The 23,660-nt window shown below is 43.7% G+C and overlaps 1 protein-coding gene across 4 annotated transcripts in view; it reads right to left on the bottom strand.

Moving 5' to 3' along the window:
- Nucleotides 1–23,660, bottom strand: part of LOC134355119 (pre-B-cell leukemia transcription factor 1-like) — a 537,574-nt gene that overhangs the window by 33,474 nt on the left and 480,440 nt on the right. For 2 of the 4 annotated variants that reach the window (XM_063064869.1, XM_063064870.1), the window contains exons 7-9: nt 17,594–17,680; nt 4,704–4,816; nt 2,651–2,740 (exon numbers count right to left, since the gene is read on the bottom strand). The exons of 1 other annotated variant lie outside the window; for it this stretch is intronic. In XM_063064869.1, the coding sequence (XP_062920939.1) occupies nt 2,651–2,740; nt 4,704–4,816; nt 17,594–17,680 (290 nt within the window). The remainder of the gene's footprint in view (nt 1–2,650; nt 2,741–4,703; nt 4,817–17,593; nt 17,681–23,660) is intronic. One more of the 4 variants, XM_063064871.1, reaches the window with a different exon arrangement.

Genomic DNA, 23,660 nt, shown 5'->3' with positions numbered 1-23,660 from the left:
CACAGATGGAAGGCGTGCAAGGGAGCCGATCGGATTTGAACTCGGGATCTCTCACCCCAAAGTCCAGCGCTGATGCCACTACGCCACCAGGATGTGATCTACAAATTACAATGGGAGATAGAAAATGCATGCCAAAAGGGCAATGTCACAATAGTCACACACACAAAATGCTGGTGGAATGCAGCAGGCCAGACAGCGTCCATAGGAAGAAGAACAGTCGACGTTTAGGGCCGAGACCCTTCGTCAGGACTAACTGAAAGAAGAGATAGTAAGAGAAATCTTGCTTGAATTTCCAGCATCTGCAGATATCCTCGTGTTTGAATGTGACAATAGTTATGGGGGATTTCAGTATGGATGTAGATTGGGAAAATCAGGTTGGTGCAGGGTTTAAGAGTGTGAATTTCTAGAATACCTACGAGATGGTTTTTTAGAGCAGGTTGTGGTTGAACATACTAGGGGATCAGCTATTCTGGATTGGGTGCCGTGCAATGAATCATAATTCATTAGCAAGCTTAAGGTAAAAGAACCCTTAGGGGAATGTGATCATAACATGATTGAATTCACCATGAAATTTGAGAAGGAGAAGCTAAAGTCAGATGTAGCAGTATTACAGTGACGTAAAGGGAATTAATGAGGCATGAGAAAGGGTTTGGTCAGAAGTGATTTGAAAAGAACACTGGCAGGGATGATGGCAGTGCAGCAATGGCAGGAATTTCTGGAACCATTATGGAAGGCACTGTATATATATGTCTCAAAGAGGAAGAAGTATTCTAAAAGAAAGAAGACACAATTCTGGCTAACAAGATAAGCCAAAGCCAACATAAAAGCCAAAGAGAGGGCACATAATAGAGCAAAAATTAGTGCAAATTTAGAGGATTGGGAAGCTTTTAAAAACTAACAGAAGGCGACTAAAAAGTCATTAAGAAGGTAAAGATTGAATATGAAACTAGGCGCCAATAATATTAAAGAGGATACCAAAAGTGTCTTCGGATGCATAAAGTGTAAAAGTGAGGCAAGGGTGGATATCAGACCATGGGAAAATGATGTTAGAGCGGTAGAAATGGGGACAAGGAAATGGCGGATGAACTGAGTAAGTAATTTCCATCCGTCAACGTGGAAGACACCAGCAGTATGGTTGAAGTTCTAGATGTCAGGGGTCATGAGGTGTGTGAAGTTACCATAAACAGAGACAAAGTTCTTAGGAACCTGAAAGGTCTGAAGGTAGATAAGTCACCTGGACCAGATGGTGAACTCCCCAGGGTTCTGAAAGAGGTGGTTGAAGAGATCGTGGAGGCATTAGTAATGATCTTTCAAGAATTACTAGTTTCTGGAATGGTACTGGAAGACTGGAAAATTGCAAGTGTCTCTCCACTCTTCAAGAAGGAAGCAAGACCTCAGGTCTGACCTCAGATGGTAGGAAATGAGGTCTCAGGGTACCATGACAAGTAGGCCAAAGTCAGCATGGTTTCCTCAAGGGAAAATCTTGCCTGACAAATCTGTTGGAATTCATTAAGGAAATAACAAGCAGGAGAGACAAAGGAGAATGGGTTGATGCTTGTACCTAGATTTTCAGAAGGCCTTTGACAAGGCGCCACATGTGAGGCTTCTTAATAAGTTATGAACCCATGGTATTACAGGAAAGATTCTAACATGCAAAAAAAAAGGCTGATTAGCAGGTGGAAAAGAATGGGAATAAAGCGATCCTTTTCTGGTTGGCTTCCAGTGACGTGGTGTTCCACAGAGATCTCTTTTGGGACAGATCCTTTTTACGTTATATGTCAATGATATAGAGGATGAAATTGATGGCTTTGTTGCAGAGTTTGCAGATGATATAAAAATAGGTAGAGGGGCAGGTAATTTTGAGGCAGTAGAGAAGCTACATAAGGACTTAGACAAATTAGGAGAATCAGCATTGAAATGGCAGATGGAATACAGTGTCGGGAAGTTTATGGTCATGCACTTTGGTAGAAGAACTAAAAAAGTATACTATTAATTGAGGTGTCTGTGGCTCCTCATTGGGAACCCCTGCTCTAGGGGCTCAATTCTCACCTTAGCTACCTTCCTCTATTTATACAGTATATTCACAGAAATGTGAGTGTTTTTAATTGTCTGCTGCAAGACCTTTAGAAACATCTCATTCCTCTGGTCTACCATTAGTCCTTGCTGGATTGTGCATCCTACTTTTCAATTTAACATTATCCTTGAGCTCCTTTGGACCATCTCATCTCATTGAAGTTTTCCTTTTGTTTGGGGTAAACTCTGGCTGGGCATAAGATTAGTTGTCTAAAACCAGGAAGGGTCCAATTGTAGCTAATCACAGATTAGTGTTTTATCAATGTACTGTGGATCTAGTTTGACTCAAGGTTTATAAGAGCTGTGAAGAAAATAGCTGTGACTTCATGGAATGACAGAAGAAGATGAGGAGCTGAATGGCCTTCTCTCGCTTCTGTTTAGTTCAGGAGATTGTAGAAGTGTACATGAAGCAGCTGGTGTATGAAAGTCCCATTGAAGCATGCAAGGTGGCTGCTGAGCAAGAGGGTGAGTTATGCTGCAGTTAGGAGGAGAGGAGGAGATCAACACCTAAAGGTTGGGCTTTTTGCTACAGGCTGTATGACTGAGGATAGAGAGGAGGAGGGGACAGTTTCCTTACATTCAAGGGCTGTGGACTGTACATCCGACCTGTTCCCAGGGTATCGCTGTATCCTCCGGTTTGGTTGATGACATGACGCAAGGAATCCACCTGGAAAAGAAAGAAGAGTCTGCTATGGCTGTGACCTTGCACTGTTCTGCTGCAGCCAGCAGAAGGTAGGACTTCTGACACCACAAAGACTTACAAACCTTTTGCACCCCTTTTCCACCTCTCGTGGGCTCCTGTGGTCAAATAAAGATCTTTTGAGCCTCTGTCTTGCAACACCAACCCCATTGCCAGCCTTGCTGGACAGATGAACATTGAATAATATAGCGCAGGGTCAGAGCCTTCAGGCAATAATGACTGTGCTGAGAATGATGGCAAATTAAACAAATCCCTTCTGCCTGCAAATGACCCATACCCCCATTCCCTGCACATTCATGTGTCTATCTGAAAGCCACGATTGTATCTGCTTCCAATACTACATGACCTGAAAATACAGAAAATTTTTTGGTGCAAAGAGTAACAAGTTAGAGACGCCTACTGTGGAAGGTGGTAAGTTCCTTTAAACTTCCCCTCCTCCCTACTCCCACCTCACTGAAAGCTATGCCCCCTAGAACTTGATGTTTCCACCCTGGGAAAAGACCCTATCTACCCTATGCCACTTATCATTTCATAAATATCTACGAGGTCTCCTGATGCTCTAGAGAAAACAGTCCAAATTCGTCCAACCTCTCCTTACTGCTAACTCCTTCTGCCTGCTTATGATCCGTGTTCCCCCCATTCTCTGCATATACATGTACCATTTAAAAGCCTTTTGAAAGCCATTACTGTATCAGCCAACACCAATTCCACCCTCCCCACCAGCAGCCAATCTCAGGCACCTACCACTCACAGTCTAAAAAACCTTCATCCCCTTTAAACTTCTCCTCCCTCATCTAGGGACATGTGGGGACATGTTCGGCACAACTTTGTGGGCCGAAGGGCCTGTATTCTGCTGTAGGTTTTCTATGTGTCTACCTCAAAGTTATGTCCTTTGACATTTTTATTCTGGGAGAAAGATAACGACTATCAACCCTCTGAACATTTCTCATGACCTTATAAACTTCCTTCAGGTCTGATAGATGATCACCCAATCGTGAGGCCAGTCTCCCCTGTGGACACGATGCTCCACCCTCCCAATCTCTGAAACTATTTTGATTTCCTTGCATTTCCCAGAAGGGAATGGCAGTGGAGTGGTAGTAAGCTGGAATCGGACTACAGATGTCAAAACATCTGCCTCCTTGCTAATGGGAGCCACACTCATTCCTGGTTCCGCTGCCCTTGTAAATGGAAAGGAATTGGACCGTACCAGTGGTGCAGGAAATGGGATGGGACAATTGTCTACAATAGGAGAATGGCCTCTGGGTGTTCACGTTGTTGGATTGAACTGTTCAGAACTATCCACTGTCCATGGCATTTTACAAACCAGCCAAGTTCAGGATATCACTGGCCCGTGAGCACGGGGTTACATCTGTGACTGCTAACAGAAGGGTTGAAGAGTGGGGCACATGGTGGGACATTGGTCTGTAGTAGTCTATAGTCAGGCAGCACATCGATCTCAGCCCAAAGCATGCAATGTGGGCTACTATTAGAAGGATTTGATGATGGAGCAGCTACTAAGGAACCAGACCATTAAGTAACAAAGCTGGGACTAGCACCATGACATGCCAGGGCTTTGGGACCAAAGGCAAAGTGATTCAACATCACAGAGCTGCTTCACAACCCCATAATGAAATGAAGGGCTGGATATAAGGTTCTGAGACATTTTTACCTATGGGTGTCCCTGTGTAGAGTACTGACACCATCACCTTCGGGTGCCAAGGGAGGCTGCTTAGTGTCCCTGGGGTCTGGCACATGTGGAACCATCCGGTTATTCCCCCATGATGTGCTTCTCAGTCGGCCCTGTCTGCACTGGACAGTTGCTGGTTGACCATTGGTGAGTGATGAAGTGAGCACCATTCTCATCTTATGAAGGAATGGGGAGCCTCGCCATCCATCCCTGCCATTTGAAGCAGTTTGTGTGATGCCCTACCTGTGATTGCACATTTGCGCCGACCTGGGTTTGCTGGAATGTGTCCCCATTAAGTGCCTGCATGCTCATGTACAGATCTCCAGTGCTTGCCAGGTTATACGAAACCAATGAACCTGTAGAGAACAAAGGGTTGTACCTCATTGACCAGTCTGCAGATAGTCTCTCTCACTCTCTATCTCTATCTCTCTCTCTGTCTCTCACACACACACACATTCCCTCTTCATTCTCTCACTCTCCCATTCTGTCTCTTTTCCCTTTTTCTTTCAATCTTGCTATCCTCTCTGACTTTGTCTATCTCTCTTTCTCCATTTCTCTCACTTTCTTTTCTCCCTCATCTTTTTCCTCTTGTCCTCCTCTCTCATACTTTATCTTTCTCTTATCTCTTCTTTTCTCTCTTACTCCATCTCACTCTATGCCCTCTTTCTCCCTCCCCCGTCCCTTTCTCATTCTCATTTCTTTATTCTCCCTTCCTCACTTTCACAAAGACACACTATACCTGGAAATTGAATGTACAAGGGTATACGTGCTATCGAAGGGACAGAAAGGTGGGCAGAGGGGGTGGGGTTGCCCTGTTGGTGAGAAATGAGATTCAGTCCCTTGCAAGGGGGGACATAGAATCAGGAGAAATAGAATCAGTGTGGATAGAACTGAGGAACAGTAAGGGCAAAAAGACCCTAATAGGTGTTATCTACAGGCCCCCAAACAGTAGCATGGATATTGGGTGCAAGTTGAATAGGGAGTTAACAATGGCATGTGGCAAAGGGAATGTCGCAGTAGTAATGGGGGATTTCAATATGCAGGTGAACTGGGAAAATCAGGTTGGTACTGGACCCCAGGATAGGGAGTTGGTAGAGTGCCTACGGGATGCATTTTTGGAGCAGCTTGTACGAGAGCCGACCAGGGATAAGGCTATTCTGGATTTATGAACAGGATTTGATAAGTGATCTTGAAGTAAAGGAGCCATTAGGAAGTAGTGACCATAATATGATAAGTTTTTATCTGCAAGTTGAGAGGGATAAGGGCAGATCAGAAGTGTCAGTATGCAGTTTAACAAAAGAGACTATGGAGCCATGAGGGAGGAGCCGGCCAAAGTTGACTGGTCGGATATCCTAGCAGAAAAGACAGTGGAGCAGCAATGGCAGGTATTCTTGGGAATAATGCACAAGGTGCAAAATCAGTTCATCCCCCGGAGAAGGAAGGATTCAAAGGGGGAAAGTGGCCACAGTGGTTGACAAAGGAAGTCAGATAGCATAGCATTAAAAAAGTATAACAGAGCTAAGGTGAGTGGGAAGACGGATGATTGGGAAATTTTTAAGGACCAACAGAACTTAACTAAAAAGGCAATACGGGGAGAAAAAATGAGGTATGAACACAAGCTAGCTAGGAATATAAAGGAGGATAGCAAAAGTTTTTTTAGGTATGTGAAGAGAAGGAAGATAGTTAAGAACAATGTTGGGCCCTTGAAGAATGAATTGGGAGAAATTGTTATGGGAAACAGAAAAATGGCAGATGAATTTAATAAGTACTTTGGATCTGTCTTCACTAGGGAAGACACAAGCAATGTCCCAGATGTATGGATGGGCCAAGGACATAGGGTAACAGAGGAACTGAGACAGATTGACATTAGGAAGGAAACGGTGATGAGTAGACTGATGGGACTGAAAGCTAACAAATCCCCAGGTCCAGATGGTCTGCATCCTGGGGTACTAAAGGAGGTGGCTCTGGAAATTGCGGATGCATTGGTGATCATTTTCTTTAGATTCAGGATCAGTTCCTGAGGATTGGCGAATGGCTAATGTTATCCCACTTTTTAAGAAAGGAGGGAGGGAGAAAACAGAGAACTATCGCCCTGTAACAACAGTAGTGGGGAAGATGCTAGAGTCCATTATTAAAGATGAAATAGCAGCATATCTTGATAGCAGTGATAGGATTGGGCCGAGCCAGCATGGATTTACCAAGGGCAAATCATGCTTGAATAATCTGTTGGAGTTTTTCGAGGATGTAACCAGGAAGATAGACACAGGAGATCCAGTGGATGTGGTGTACCTTGACTTTCAGAAGGCATTTGATAAGGTACCACATAGGAGATTGGTGGGTAAAATTAGAGCTCATGGCATTGGGGAGAGGATATTGACATGGATAGAAAACTGGTTGGCAGATAGAAAGCAAAGGGTAGCAGTGAATGGGTGTTTCTCGGAATGGCAGGTGGTGACTAGTGGGGTGCCACAGGGCTCGATATTGGGACCACAGCTGTTTACGATTTACGTCAATGATTTAGAGGAAGGCATTGTGAATAACATCAGCAAGTTTGCTGATGATACTAAGCTGGGTGGCAGTGTGACATGTGATGAGGATGTTAGGAGAATTCAAGGTGACCTGGATAGGCTGGGTGAGTGGGCAGAAACTTGGCAGATGGCGTTTAATGTGAATAAGTGTGAGGTTATTCGCTTTGGGAGCAAGAACAGGAAGGCAGATCATTATCTGAACGGTGTGGAGTTAGGTAAAGGAGAAATACAAAGAGATCTAGGGGTACTTGTTCATCAGTCTCTGAAGGTGAATGAGCAAGTGCAGCAGACAGTGAAGAAGGCTAATGGAATGTTGGCCTTTATTACAAAGGGAATTGAGTACAAGAGCAAGGAAATCCTTTAGCATTTGTACAGGGCCCTGGTGAGACCACACCTGGAGTATTGTGTGCAGTTTTGGTCTCCAGGGTTAAGGAAGGACATCCTGGCTGTGGAGGAGGTGCAGCGTAGGTTCACTAGGTTAATTCCTGGGATGTCCGGACTGTCTTACGCAGAGAGGTTAGAGAGACTGGGCTTTTACAAGCTGGAATTGAGGAGATTGAGGGGGGATCTGATTGAGACATATAGGATTATTAAGGGTTTGAACAAGATAGAGGCAGGAAATATGTTCCAGATGCTGGGAGAGTCCAGTACCAGAGGGCATGGTTTAAGAATAAGGGGTAGGTCATTTAGGAAAGAGTTGAGGAGGAACTTCTTCTCCCAGAGAGGTGTGGAGGTGTGGAATGCGCTGCTTCAGAAGGCAGTGGAGGCCAATTCTCTGGATGCTTTCAAGAAGGAGCTAGATAGGTATCTTATGGATAGGGGAATCAAGGGTTATGGGGCAAGGCAAGAACTGGGTATTGATAGTAGATGATCAGCCATGATCTCAGAATGGCGGTGCAGGCTCAAAGGGCCGAATGGTCTACTTCTGCACCTATTGTCTATTGTCTATACAGTGTCAGCAGATCAAAATGCCAGGATCAGGGGACAGGACTGTGTTTCACTTTGGACTGCCTGAAGAGCTGGGTCACTCCAGCTCTACTTATTAATGCTTTGAGGTCCAGACCTTTCATCTGCACAGAGCCCACTTCCTCCACAGATGCTATCTGACTCATTGAATTCCTCCAGCATCTTGTGTCTTGATCAATTGCTAAGGCCAGTTCAAACTGTATATTGATAAATCCGTGGAGACATCCACACATCAAGAGGGATTATTCCATGTTTTCATACTGAGGAACTGCATAATTTAAGTGGACATCCTGTGATTTGCTTCTCTGTGGTCAGAAAGCCCTGTCCTACCACTGTGCAATTCAATGTAAAGAGTAACCAAGACTGCTGCGTCTCCATCCCATATTATTCTTTATCAAGACAATAGAACCATCTGCGTTTTTTCCTGGTGCTCCATCTCCGTGTGGCTGGTGGATTAATTAGCTGCAACACATCCTGATTGTTGAACTCAATACCTTGACCTTAAAGATACCTTCTTTATTGCCCTATCAATTTGTGCACTGACTTTGAGGGTGCTATGGACTCCAAGCTTGTTTAATTTTTGGATGGCACAGCAGGCAGATCCACTGCCTCAGAGCTCCGCAGTTAGGAGTTCAATCCCAATTTGGATGCAGTTTGTGTGGAGTTTGTACATCTTCTCTGTTTATGTGTGTGCAAGACAGTCGGTTAATCACCAACTGTAAATTGCCCATGTGTGTAGGCGAGTGGGAGAATCTCAGGGGGACAATTAATGCCAATGTGGGGAGAATCCGGGGGGGGGGGTGGGAATGAGTGGAGGTTTGCTGTAAATAGGTGGTCGATGGTTGACTCAGACTTGATGGGCTGAAGGGTCTGTATGACTCCATGAACTGCAAGCTTCAACAAAAATAGCAAAAGCAGGGATGGCAATGATCAGTTGAACACTCTCAGGCACCAGCATCATAAGACCATAAGACAAAGGAGCAGAAGTCAGCCATTCGGCCCATCGAGTCTGCTCCGCCATTTTATCATGAGCTGATCCATTCTCCCATTTAGTCCTACTCCCCCGCCTTCTCACCATAACCTTTGATGCCCTGGCTACTCAGATACCTATCAACATCTACCTTAAATACACCCAATGACTTGGCCTCCACTGCTGCCCGTAGCAACAAATTCCATAGATTCACCACCCTCTGACTAAAAAAAAATTCTTTGCATTTCTGTTCTGAATGGGCACCCTTCAATCCTTAAGTCATGCCCTCTCGTACTAGACTCCCCCATCATGGGAAACAACTATGCCACATCCACTGTCCATGCCTTTCAACATTCAAAATGTTTCTATGAGGTCTCCCCTCATTCTTCTAAACTCCAAGGAATACAGTTCAAGAGCGGACAAACGTTCCTCATATGTTAACCCTCTCATTCCCGGAATCATTCTAGTCAAATCTTCTCTGTACCCTCTCCAACGTCAGCACATCCTTTCTTAAATAAGGAGACCAAAACTGCCCACAGTACTCCAAGTGAGGTCTCACCAGCGCCTTATAGAGACTCAACATTACACCCCTGCTCCTATACTCTATTCCTCCAGAAATGAATGCCAACATTGCATTCGCCTTCTTCACCACCGACTCAACCTGCAGGTTAACCTTAAGGGTATTCTGTACGAGGACTCCCAAGTCCTGTTGCATCTCAGAACTTTGAATCCTCTCCCCATTTAAATAATAGTCTGCCCGTTTATTTCTTCTGCCAAAGTGCATAACCATACACTTTCCAACATTGTATTTCATTTGCCACTTCTTTGCCCATTCTTCCAATCTATCCAAGTCTCTCTGCAGACTCTCCGTTTCCTCAGCACTACCAGCCCCTCCACCTATCTTTGTATCATCAGCAAACTTAGCCACAAAGCCATCTGTTCCATAATCCAAATCGTTGATGTACAATGTAAAAAGAAGCGGCCCCAACACAGACCCCTTTGGAACACCACTGGTAACCGGCAGCCAACCAGAATAGGATCCCTTTATTCCCACTCTCTGTTTCCTGCCAATCAGCCAATGCTCTATCCACATATGTAACTTTCTCATAATTCCATGGGCTCTTATCTTGTTAAGTAGCCTCATGTGTGGCACCTTGTCAAATGCCTTCTGAAAATCCAAATATACAACATCTACTGCATCTCCCTTGTCTAGCCTACTGGTAATTTCCACAAAAAATTGTAATAGGTTTGTCAGGCAGGATTTTCCTTTAAGGAATCCATGCTGAGTTCTGCCTATCCTGTCATATGCCTCCAGGTACTCTGTAACCTCATTCTTGACAATCGACTCCAACAACTTCCCAACCACTGATGTCAAGCTAACAGGTCTATAATTTCCTTTTTGCTTCCTTGCCCCCTTCTTAAATAGCAATCTTCCAGTACTCCGGAACCATGCCAAAATCTATCAACTTTTGAAAGATCATCACTAATGCCTCCGCAATCTCCACAGCTACTTCCTTCAGAACACACGGGTGCAATTCCATCTGGTCCGGAAGATATATCTACCTTTAGACTATTCAGCTTCCTGAGTACTTTTTCGGTCATAATTGTGACTGTGCACACTTCTCTTCCCTGCCACCCTTGACTGTCCGGTATACTGCTGATATCTTTCTCAGTGAAGACTGATGCAAAATACTCGTTCAGTTCCTCCGCCATCTCCTTATCTCCCATTACAATTTTTCCAGCATCATTTTCTATTGGTCCTATATCTACTCTCATCTGTCTTTTACTCTTTATATACTTGAAAAAGCTTTCAGTATCCTCTTTTATATTATTTGCTAGCTTAATAGTTAATTAATTATAGTTAATCTTTTCGCTCTTAATGACCTTCTTAGTTTCCTTTTGTAAGCTTTTAAAAACCTCCCAATCCTCTGTCTTTCCACTAATTTTTGCTTCCTTGTATGCTCTCTCCTTTGCTTTAACTTTGGCTTAGACTTCTCTTGTCAACCACGGTTGCATCCTTTTTCCATTCGAAAATTTCTTCTTTTTTGGAATATACCTGTCTTGCACCCTCCTCACTTCTTGTATAAACTCCAGCCACTGCTGCTCTGCTGTCTTTCCCGCCAGTGTCCCTTTCAAGTCAACTTTGGCCAGTTCCTCTCTCATGCCACTGTAATTTCCTTTACTCTACTGAAATACCGTCACATCAGATTTTGGCTTCTCTATTTCAAATTTCACAGTGAACTCAACCATGTTATGATCACTGCCTCCTAAGGGTTCCTTCACCTCAATCTCTCTAATCACCTCCGGTTCATTACACAATACCCAATCCAGCACAGCTGATCCCCTAGTGGGCTCAACAACAAGCTATTCTAAAATGCCATCTTGCAGACATTCTACAAATTCTCTCTCTTGAGATTCAGTGCCTACCTGATTTTCCCAATCCACTCGCATGTTAAAATCCCCCACAGTGATCATAACACTGCCCTTCTGACAAGCCTTTTTTATTTCCTGTTGTAATTTGTAGTCCACATCACTGCAACTGTTTGGAGGCCTATAAATAACTGCCATCAGGGTCCTTTTACCCCTGCGATTTCTTCGCTCAACCCATAATGATTCTGCACTTGAATCCTAGGGGGCCAATATCCTGGCGGGGAGATTTGCGAGGGCTACTGAGGTGACTTTAAACTAGAATGGTTGGGGGGGTGGGTGGGAATGAAATTAAAGAGACTATGAGAGAGGAGGTTAGTTCACAACAGGGGGATGGGAACAAGTGCAGAGAGACAGAGGGGTGTAAAATGAGGGTAGAAGCAAAACGTAGTAAGGTGAAAGTAAAAGTGGCAGGTTGGCAAATCCAGGGCAAGAATCAAAAAGGGCCACTTTTCAACAAAATTGTATAAGGGCTAAGAGTGTTGTAAAAGCAAGCCCGAAGGCTTTGTGTGTCAATGCAAGGAGCATTCGTAACAAGGTGGATGAATTAAAAGTGCAGATTGTTATTAATGAATATGATATAGTTGGGATCACAGAGACATGGCTCCAGGGTATGGGAGCTCAACATTCAGGTATATTCAATGTTCAGGAGGGATAGACATGAAAGAAAAGGAGGTGGGGTAACATTGCTGGTTAGAGAGGAGATTAATGCAATAGAAAGGAAGGACATTAGCCGGGAGAATGTGGAATTGATATGGGTAGAGCTGCATAACACTACGGGGCAGAAAACGCTGGTGGGAGTTGTGTACAGGCCACCTAACAGTAGTAGTGAAGTTGGGGATGGCATTAAACAGGAAATTAGAAATGCGTGCAATAAAGGAACAGCAATTATAATGGGTGACTTCAATCTACAAGTAGATTGGGTGAACCAAATTGGTAAGGGTGCTGAGGAAGAGGATTTCTTGGAATGTATGCGGGATAGTTTTTTGAACCAACATGTCGAGGAACCAACCAGAGAGCAGGCTATTCTAGACTGGGTACTGAGCAGTGAGGAAGGGTTAATTAGCAATCTTGTCGTGAGAGGCCCCTTGGGTAAGAGTGACCATAATATGGTGGAATTCTTCATTAAGATGGAGAGTGACATAGTTAATTCAGAAACAAAGGTTCTGAACTTAAAGAAGGGTAACTTTGAAGGTATGAGACATGAATTAGCTAAGATAGACTGGCAAATGATACTTAAAGGGTTAACGGTGGATATGCAATGGCAAGCATTTAAAGATCGCATGGATGAACTACAACAATTGTTCATCCCAGCTTGGCAAAAGAATAAATCAGGGAAGGTAGTGCACCTGTGGCTGACAAGGGAAGTTAGGGATAGTATCAATTCCAAAGAAGAAGCATATAAATTAGCCAGAAAAAACGGCTCACCTGAGGACTGGGAGAAATTCAGAGTCCAACAGAGGAGGACAAAGGTCTTAATTAGGAAAGGGAAAAAAGATTATGAGAGAAAGCTGGCAGGAAACATAAAAACTGACTGTAAAAGCTTTTATAGATATGTGAAAAGAAAAAGATTGGTTAAGACAAATGTAGGTCCCCTACAGACAGAAACAGGTGAATTGATTATGGGGAACAAGGACATGGCAGACCAATTGAATAACTACTTTGGTTCTGTCTTCACTAAGGAGGACATAAATAATCTTCCAGAAATAGTGGGGGACAGAAGGTCTAGTGAGATGGAGGAACTGAGGGAAATACCTGTTAGTAAGGAAGTGGTGTTAGGTAAATTGAAGGGATTAAAGGCAGATAAATCCCCAGGGCCAGATGGTCTGCATCCCAGAGTGCTTAAGGAAGTAGCCCAAGAAATAGTGGATTTATTAGCGATAATTTTTCAAAACTCTTTAGATTCCGGACTAGTTGCTGAGGATTGGAGGGTGGCTAATGTAACCCCACTTTTTAAAAAAGGAGGGAGAGAGAAACCGGGGAATTATAGACCGGTTAGCCTAACATCGGTGGTGGGGAAAATGCTAGAGTCAGTTATCAAAGATGTGATAACAGCACATTTGGAAAGCGGTGAAATCATCGGACAAAGTCAGCATGGATTTGTGAAAGGAAAATCATGTCTGACGAATCTCATAGAATTTTTTGAGAATATAACTAGTAGAGTGGATAGGGGAGAACCAGTGGATGTGGTATATTTGGATTTTCAAAAGGCTTTTGACAAGGTCCCACACAGGAGATTAGTGTGCAAACTTAAAGCACACGGTATTGGGGTAAGGTATTGATGTGGATAGAGAATGGGTTGGCAGACAGGAAGCAAAGAGTGGGAATAAACGGGACCTTTTCAAAATGGCAGGCAGTGACTAGTGGGGTACCGCAAGGCTCAGTGCTGGGACCCCAGTTGTTTACAATATATATTAATGACTTAGATGAGGGAATTAAATGCAGCATCTCCAAGTTTGCGGATGACACGAAGCTGGGCGGCAGTGTTAGCTGTGAGGAGGATGCTAAGAGGATGCAGGGTGACTTGGATAGGTTAGGTGAGTGGGCAAATTCATGGCAGATGCAATTTAATGTGGATAAATGTGAGGTTATCCACTTTGGTAGCAAAAACAGGAAAACAGATTATTATCTGAATGGTGGCCGATTAGGAAAAGGGGAGGTGCAATGAGACCTGGGTGTCATTATACACCAGTCATTGAAAGTGGGCACGCAGGTACAGCAGGTGGTGAAAAAGGCGAATGGTATGCTGGCATTCATAGCAAGGGGATTCGAGTACAGGAGCAGGGGGGTACTACTGCAGTTGTACAAGGCCTTGGTGAGACCACACCTGGAGTACTGTGTGTAGTTTTGGTCCCCTAATCTGAGGAAAGACATTCTTGCCATAGAGGGAGTACAAAGAAGGTTCACCAGATTGATCCCTGGCATAGCAGGACTTTAATATGATGAAAGACTGGATCGACTGGGCTTATACTCGTTGGAATTTAGAAGATTGAGGGGGGGATCTTACTGAAACGTATAAAATCCTAAAGGGATTGGACAGGCTAGATGCAGGAAGATTGTTCCTGATGTTAGGGAAGTCCAGAACGAGGGGTGAAAGTTTGATGATAAAGGGGAAGCCCTTTAGGACCGAGATGAGGAAAAACCTCTTCACACAGAGAGTGGTGAATCTGTGGAATTCTCTGCCACAGGAAACAGTTGAGGCCAGTTCATTGGCTATATTTAAGAGGGATTTAGATATGGCCCTTGTGGCTAAAGGGATCAGGGGGTATGGAGGGAAGGCTGGGGCGGGGTTCTGAGTTGGATGATCAGCCATGATCATACTGAATGGTGCTGCAGGCTCGAAGGGCCGAATGGCCTACTCCTGCACCTATTTTCTATGTTTCTATGTTTCTATGCAACTTCCAATCCTATATCACCTCTTTCTAATGATTTAATATCATTTCTTACCAATAAAGCCACGCCTCCCCCTCTGCCTACCTTCCTATCCTTCCGAGACACCGTGTATCCTTGGACGTTCAGCTCCCAGGGACATGCATCCTTTAGCCACATCTCAGAGATGGCCACAATATCATACCTGCCAATCTGTAGCTGTACAACAAGATCATCCACCTTATTCCTTATGCTGCGTGCATTTAAGTATAACACCTTAAGACCAGTATTTGGTACTTTTTGCTTTGATTTCACTGCAACTTTATTGCACTGCAACTCATCCCAATGGCTACAAATTTGCCCCATCACCTGCCTGTCTTTCCTGACATCTTTACTGCTCACTATCTTAAATTTATTTCTGTTTTCCCTTTCCTCCGCTCCATCATTCCGTTTCCCATCCCCCTGCCAAATTAGTTTAAACCCTCCCTAACAGCTCTATTAAACTTTCCCGCCAGGATATTGTGGCATGTGTGGTGAGAGCAAGAGGTACAAGTAACCCACTCCCTGCAGGGCATGAGGGAGAGTAGGCTCATACCAGGGATTGGTAATAAAGCCTTCTTTGCCCACTGCAATGGGACGACTGCCAGGGAACCCATGTTCATCTCCAGGCAATGCAAAAGAAAGCCCCTTCAGAGCCTGACAAAGCAGAAGCAGTGATGGACATTTGGCCCCTTGAGGGCTGTAGCCCCAGCAATGAGCAATTGCTGGAGGAACTCACTGGGTCAAACAGCTTCTGCTTAGTAGCTCAAATGAAGTTAGTGTCATAGTATTTCCAGAGAAGGAAGTATTTAAAGTCGATTCAGAGATCACCCCTCTTCTGAGTATTGCTGTGTAAGGTCACACACATTAAGCTGGCATTAAGCAAGTGAAATCTCTTTAGTTTCCAGTGGTGGAGCTGGTATTCAGTGCTGCACACTGGTATCCCTGCAGACAATGGACAATGCCTGAACTCCTAATACATCTTGTGATAGAACATCCTCCTCCAACCACCTCCACTGCTGGTCTCTGACAGGGGTGAAAGTGAGCCAGTCTTTGAGAGGACTCGGAATTACATTACAATGGACAGAAAACTCTGAGATGTTTGCAGACATTTCCAGCTTGAAGTGCGGCTCCTTGTTGATGGGTGGGAGCTATTGTGATGGTCACCCCGCTCTGTGGTTCCAATCACAGCCATGATACACAAAAATCACACCAAGGATTTTTGCTGCTGGTGAGCTACTACCCACCCATAGTCGAAAAGGGTCTTCAGCTGCAAACCATCTTCACTTGCCCCTCCTTCATCCAGCACCTCTGCATGATCCCTGCACATTACCCCAGTCATATTGGTTCCCAGTGGAAATGCTGTCTAATACCAACGTATATTCATTCCAGTAAGAATGAATCCGCAACCTACACTGTAACTCACTCCCGACCCCCCCCGCCCCCTTAGGATAACACAGCCTGCAACCACCATGGCAGAGTGGAGTTGAAGCAGACAGAAGGAAGAAGGAGTGATAGAGCTGAAGTGAACCTGAAAGGGTGGTGTCCAGTGACCCATGCTGGGTGAACCAGGAGCAGCAGGAGCAGGGTGACTGGAAGTGGACTTAGCAATGTGAAGAGGGAGCTGAAATGGCAGGACGAAGCTGAAATGACATGGATAATAGGTTTAGTGTAGATAGTACTTGGTCAGCCTGGATATCATGGGCCAAATGGCCTGCATCCCTGCTGTACAACTATTATCTGTACCCAAGCAGGACATAAGCCAGAGCTTTGTGGTACATATTGTGGCATTGTCAGTCTGCCCTTTTTTGTGGCAATCTCCTACCCAAGACAAGCACCTGGCATCATGCCAGCTGAAGTTGTAACTCCATTCTTTTTAGGTCTGCATTTAAATAATGGACACTAATAATCTCAATTTCTAATGATTTGGCTCCTATTATGTTGCGATGTCATCCAATATTTGTTTAATATAAATATTGATACCTCACCTGTTTGTACACAAAGCAACAAAGTATCCATAACCCATGGGAGGCATAGTGGCACAGCTTCCTCACAGTTCCAGAGACCCAGGTTCAACCCTGACCCTGAGTGCAGATGCTGTCTATGTGGAGTTTACACGTTCTTCCTGTGACTGCAATGTATTCTGCCAGTGCTCTGGTTTCCTCTCACCTCCCAACCACCATGTGGGCATGTAGGTTAATTGGCTGAAGCAAACTGCCCCTCGTGTGTAGGCGAGTGATAGAATGTCGGGAAATAGGGGAGAATAGAGGAGGTTGATGGTCAGTGGACTGAAGGGCCCATTTCTGTGCTGTATCTCTCTAGGGCAGGGTTTCCCAACCTGGGGTCCACTTACCCCTCGGTTAATGGTAGGGGCTCATGGCATGAAAAAGTTTGGGAAACCCTGATCTAGGGTCAATAAGCATCCAACTTTCAGCCTGTGATGCTTGAAATGCTGAATACTTTGCTCCTGTAGCATTCTCCCTCTTGCAGCTGCATCTGGCAAGCATTCCTACACTGCAGACTCAGTTGGTTGTCCACAGCGCCAGTTCACACCTCGAATTGATAGTTTATTGATAAATCTGTATCTACCTGTCCCAAAACAGGAAGGCAGAGGCTTATCAATGCAGCTGTGGTTTCGGAACTGAAGATTTGATCCTTGGATTGTGAATGATGGGTGAGGCTGGAGTTCTAAAGTTTCTTCCTGGTTGTCAGGGTGGCTGGGGAAGAAAGTGGCACCTTGCTGCTGTTCAGTGCACTGGATGACATGGCCCCTGGCGATGGTGCTGGTTCTGTAGCCCGCACCCCCAACTTTGAGACCAGCCAGTAACACTCACTCTCTAAGCTTGTGCACGATGAGCGGCCAGCAGGGCGCGGAGCAGGAGGGCTGCAGGAGCCCACCGATCTGTAGCGTGTCTCTGTACCTTCAGATGAGAGAAGGGGAGAAGATTAACAAAAGGCATAGAGGTAGCACACATTGTGGTCATTCTAGACAAAGCTGATGATGGAAAAGTCATTGTCAGATGGGAAGGGTGGGAAGGTTGGGAGAGGGAACATTGCAACATAACTCCAGTGATGCAGAGAGCTTGTAGTTCTCTGCATCACTGGATGCACCAAGCCCATGTAATCTGACAAACTCATTCAAAAGCATTTATGGTCTCACTTACACCAACACAACCAGCCACTGCTTTCCTGTTGACAGGAAGAGGTGCACAAAATGATAACCCAACGGGCAGATCTGTTGCCATTCATACAGTTACATAGAGCAGTACAGAACAAGAACAGGCCCTTCTAATTCGGATAATGATAGCTAATTAAACTAATCTCTTCTGCCTGCACACAGTCTACAACCTTCCCCATTCCACATATTCATGTGCCTACATAGAAGCTGCTTACAACCTCTTTCATACCTGTCTCCACCCCTTCACCTGGCAGCACACTCCAGGCACCCACCACTCTGTGTTTAAAACTTGCCCTGCATATCTCCTTTGAGCTTTCCCCACTCACCTGAAATGCATGTCCTTTAGAAACAGACATTTTGACCCTGGGAAAATGATACCAGTTTTCTAATCTATCTATGACTTTCAGAAACTTATGCACTTGTATCAGGTCTCCCCTCAGCTTCTGCGACCCAAACACAACAGCCCTAGTTTATCCAACCTGTCCAAGTCCAATTTATGGGATGTTGCTTCAGAACAACAGAGATTGCTGTCTCATTCTCTTACAATGCCCCAAGTTGCCTCATTGTATGTGTGACGTTTTTCCAAGAGCTATGTGCTGAGATAGTTCACAACTACGCTAGTCTATCACTTCTTTTCGAACTATGGACCTAATGACTGAGTTTAACCCACCACACTTACTATTAGTGATTGCTGGTAAAGTTCAAGTTTCAAAGTAATCCTTGGCAGAGAATTCCACAGATTCACTACCCTCTGTCTAAAAAAAATATCCTCCTTACCTCTGTTCTATAAGGCTGCCCCTCAATTTTGAGGCTGTGCCCTATAGTTCTGGTTATCCCCACATGGGAAACATCCTCTCCACATCCACCCTAGTCCTTTCTACATTCGGTAGGTTTCAATGAGATCCCCCTGCATTCTTCTAAATTCCCTCTCTGATGACAACACATCCTTTTCACCATATCATTTGATGCTCTGACCAGTCAAAGTACATACATGTCACCGCACACAACCCTGAGGTTCTCTTTCTGGAAGGTATATTTAGCAAATCAATCTATAGAACAGAGTCTGTAAAGAGCAAACATCAGGAACTGCATGAATAAACTCTTCTTGGGCTTCCAGCTGAGTACAGATACCAATTATAACCGATGTTTCAATGACAAACTCTGGATGATAGCAGAGTTGATCATTGAATCGTCAATTCTAATTGATACCTGTACCTAGCCTGAAGCCAGAGAAGAGTTTATTTGTTATATATGCCAGGAAAGCACTAGATCCTTTTTCATCTGGAACTGTAAACTGTAAACAAACTGTGCAAATGCAGATACAAATAAATAGCAACAAATAAGGAGCATTAAGTAACAATATAACAGAGTCCTTAAATGAGTGTAGCTATCCCTTTTTGATGGTTGAGTGAATATAACTGTTCTTGAAGCTGGTAGTGTAAGTCCTGAGGCACCTGTACCTTCTACCTGAGCTCTAACTTCAATTGGAATTGATTTTTTGCTCTTAAAATAGTCTTCTCTAGGTGGTACCTGGACTTCTTGTATATCACCAGTCTTGAATGTCTCAGCAGGCTATGTTGGTTTATCACAACTTCTGGTTTGGGTATGTCCGACATGACCACCAGATGTTCCAGGACAGGTGAGCAGGATTGAGACGAAATCGCCACATCTGTGCACCACGATGGGTTAATCATGAAACATGCTTCACCTCCTCTACCTTTAAAAGAGTAAGCTGTCCTGTTTATTGGTGAATGGTGAAGCCTTCTGACTGCAGCCTGTGCTGCGTCCGAAATGGTAGTGCTGAACCATGTTTTCGTGAAGCAAAGTACACAACAATCCTTGATGTCCCTCTGATTCTGTAATCTTGCTCTGAGATCTTTAGTTTTATTTTCCAGCAGATTAGTCAGGAATGGGGACTAAGGCCTCTGCAATTCAATCGTACCTACAGACCGGCCCCCTTGCCACACTTCTGTTTTCTTAAAGAGGAATGGCACTGATGACCTGAGCCTGCTATCTGGGGTCTGCTGTATTTGATGATCAATAGATTTTGTAAACATCTTAAAACAACATGGCTGGGACAGAGGACTTCAGCTGTAGTAGTACTAAATGAGATATTTGATGATTCCCATTGGAGCTGCTCACAAAGTGTTGCCACTTATCAGTGCCATCTTAAACTTTTGATGATTGCATCTTCTAAATCTTCATCTTCATTGTAGCATTAAAGATAAATGTTGATCCTTTCAAGTTCTTTATAGTCCCTAACTTGTTGAAGTAGTGAAATCATTTCATTTTCACTCTTGGCCATTTCTGGCATCTCCAAGACTGAACGCTTGAATCCTCAGTGAGCAAAACAGTTCTGAATTGCCTTACTGCTTAAATCCAAATCACGCGCTAGTCTTGACACCATCATAATGGTGTCGAGGTCCTCATCGACGTCAACGATGGACGAACAATTTCTTACCAACTATCAGTGACAAAAATGACTACTTTTTGAACCCTAACACACACAAATGGACTATTTTAAAATTTCTGTTCTCTCTAAGCATGATGTAGTGTCGAACAGCCACACAAGTGATCATTTCGGAGCATCTGCCTTGGGTGCCATTACAAAGAAAGCACGGCAGCACCTCTACTTTCTTAGAAGTTTATGAAGATTTGGCATGTCATCTAAAACTCTGACAGACTTCTATAGATGTGTAGTGGAGAGTAGACTGACTGGTATGGCCTGGTATGGAAATACCAATGCCCTTGAACAGAAAAGCCTGCAAAAATTAGTGGATATGGCCCAGTCCATCATGGGTAAAGCCCTTCCCGCCATTAAGCGCAACTACATAGAATGCTCTCACAGTAAAGCAGCAACCATTATCAAGGACCCCCACGACCAAAGCCATGTTCTCTTCTCACTGCTACCGTCAGGACGGTGGTACAGGAACCTCAGCACTCACACCACCAGGGTTCTGGAATAGTCATTATCCCCAACCATCAAACTCTTGAACCAGATGGGATAACTTCACTCAACTTCACTCACCCATTATTGAACCGTTTCCACAACCTCTTCATCTCCTGTTCTCAATAATTATTGCTTTTTTTTTTCAGATCAAGCAGGTAAAACCTAAGCTACAGGTATAGCAAAACACCCTCATTTCTCAATTGCTAGGAACTTTTGGACTATTCTAGTGGTGGTTAGTATTGTGCCTTTCTGGAGATTTATATAAATATTGCAGTATTGGCCTAATTGTTTAATGTTATTGTGTAGTGACTTTGGGATGATATCAGTTGTAGATATTAATACTGGAGCAATGTATATCTTGTTCATGTTCCATAGTCTTTCAATTTCCTCTTTTAATTTGGCATTTTACTGTTGTTTTTTTACTTTCTGATTTCTATATGTTATGTGTGTTTGGAATGGCTGTATCTATTTAGTAAGTTGTTCTGTTTGTTTACCCTGTAATATTATATCTAGACAGTTAATATGGATTGTATGAACTGTGATAATGGATCGGTCATAATATAATTTGTTGGACTCTGACTCAAGAACTGGATCAGGCTTGATTTATTGTAAGGTATGGTGTCTTTTATGGGTTTGTATTTTAAAGCAAGATTTTGGTGAATGATGTTTGCCACTTGATTGGGCCTGTGTAAGTAATCAGATTGAGTTAAACTGCTGCAGGATCCTGTAATGTGTTAAAGTTTTTCTGGTTTCTCACAGCATTTTCTGTATTTATCACTTTGAATTTGTTGGACTTTTATTATGTATTTTTGATCAGTTTAGTGCTGACCACTTGGTCCTGTACTGCCACACGGAACTCTTCTGTTTCTGGGAAGAGGTCTCCAACTGTGAGCCAGGCATTTGACGCTTCCTTCTCAACATCTATTCTGCTCAGATTGTGGGGATGTCTTCTATGGGGAGTCATGCTCTTGCATTGGTTAACTTTTTCTTCCATGGGTGATAATTTCTTCACTTTTCTGGGTTGTGGTTTCATTTGAATTGAATTGAATTGAATTGAATTGACTTTGTATTTCTTACATCCTTCACATACATGAGGTGTAAAAATCTTTACATTACATGTCCATCTAAATGTGCAATATGCAACCATAGCAATTTATAATAAATAGAACAATCAATGTAACATAGAAATACACTCAAATCAGCGTGAGTTAATCAGTCTGATGGCCTGGTGGAAGAGGCCTGGTGGAAGAAGCTGTCCCGGAACCTGTTGGTTCTGGCGTTTCCCGGATGGTAGCAGCTGGAACAGTTTGTGGTTGGGGTGACTCGGGTCCCCAGTGATCCTTCAGGCTCTTTTTTCACACCTGCCTTTGTAAATGTCCTGAATCCTGGGAATTTAGTGGTATGTACTTCTTATCAGAGTTCCATACGCTCTCATTGAGTGCTGAATCCTGCTTTTGTTGATGAAAATATATCCTTAGAAGTTTTATTTGACTGTTGTGTAATTTCATTTTTATGTCAGTTATTCCTCTTCCTCCTTCTGTGCTGGGTAGTGTTAATCTAAGTGTGTTTAAGTGTACGTAGTGTTTTATTATTCTTAGATCGTTTTTCTTTCCTTTTGTATTTGTATAGTTTGTTGTCTTTTACACACTATTTGTCCATCCATTTGTGATTCTCGTATCTACTGTATCTCGGGAGGAGAAGATGGCGGCGCGCCTGCGTGTGCACAGCCCTCCGGTGAAAAATGATATTGCATCTGTTAAATAGGGGCCGTGGACAATTCTGATTTGATGGAGAATGGACGTGAAAACATCTGGAGAAATTTCTGAAATGCCCGTTCGCTGCTGTCGTTACTGTGTGGTCGGGAATCTTCCGGAGGGAAGGCCTCAAAATCCCCAGCTTTGCCTGCTTTTGGCGACCAAGAAGGAGGTCGAATCGTTTGGACAGAGATGGCGCTGAGTACTCGGTGTCAGAGAGCTGATCAGAGCTCGAAGTTTCCGGATGACTCAGAGTCGGTTTGTGGTCGGCATGGACGGGAGAGTTTTTCTTCCTTCTTCCGTCTGCGTGAGATCTGGGACGTTTGAGAAACTTCGAACTTTACTGTGCTCATGAACTTCTTCATCAAGTTATGGTATTGTTGCACTGTTGTAACTATATGTTATAATTATGTGGTTTTGTCAGTTTTTTCAGTCTTGGTCTGTCCTGTGTTTTGTGATATCACACCGGAGGAAATAATGTATCATTTCTTAATGCATGCATCACTAAATGACAATAAAAAGAGGACTACGTGTCTTCATAATCTACTGTGAATGCCCATAAGAAAATGATTCTCAGGGTTGTATATATATGGTGACATATGTACTTTGATAATAAATTTACTTTTAACTTGAACTTATCCAAACCGTGCTAGATACCAGTGGACCATGAATACCTAAAGGACCCATGCTCTACAGTCAATTCCCTCACTTTCTGCATTAGCAGAAATCCATTCTGTTTGCTCTCCCTTCCTTTTTTCCTTTCATCCAATATGTCAATGGTCCGGCTTTTAGCGTTAAGGGAAGTTTTGTGTATCAGCTAAAGAGGAATAAGAATCTGTGATGGACGTGGAAGGGGCTATGCCCACGATTAAAAAAGAAGAGGAGAAAGCTTGTGGTATAAGGGTTCTGAGGGAATACAATGTCACGTGATGGAGTTTAACAGGAAGAGGTTAGTTCTCTCCAATTATATATTGTTTGATAAATGTTTGAGAGCCAGCTACCTGTAGAGTGGCTGAGTG

The sequence above is a fragment of the Mobula hypostoma genome, chromosome 12, assembly GCF_963921235.1.
Source record: "Mobula hypostoma chromosome 12, sMobHyp1.1, whole genome shotgun sequence".
Lineage (NCBI taxonomy): Eukaryota > Metazoa > Chordata > Chondrichthyes > Myliobatiformes > Myliobatidae > Mobula > Mobula hypostoma.
This window is presented reverse-complemented; position numbering and strand designations above follow the sequence as displayed.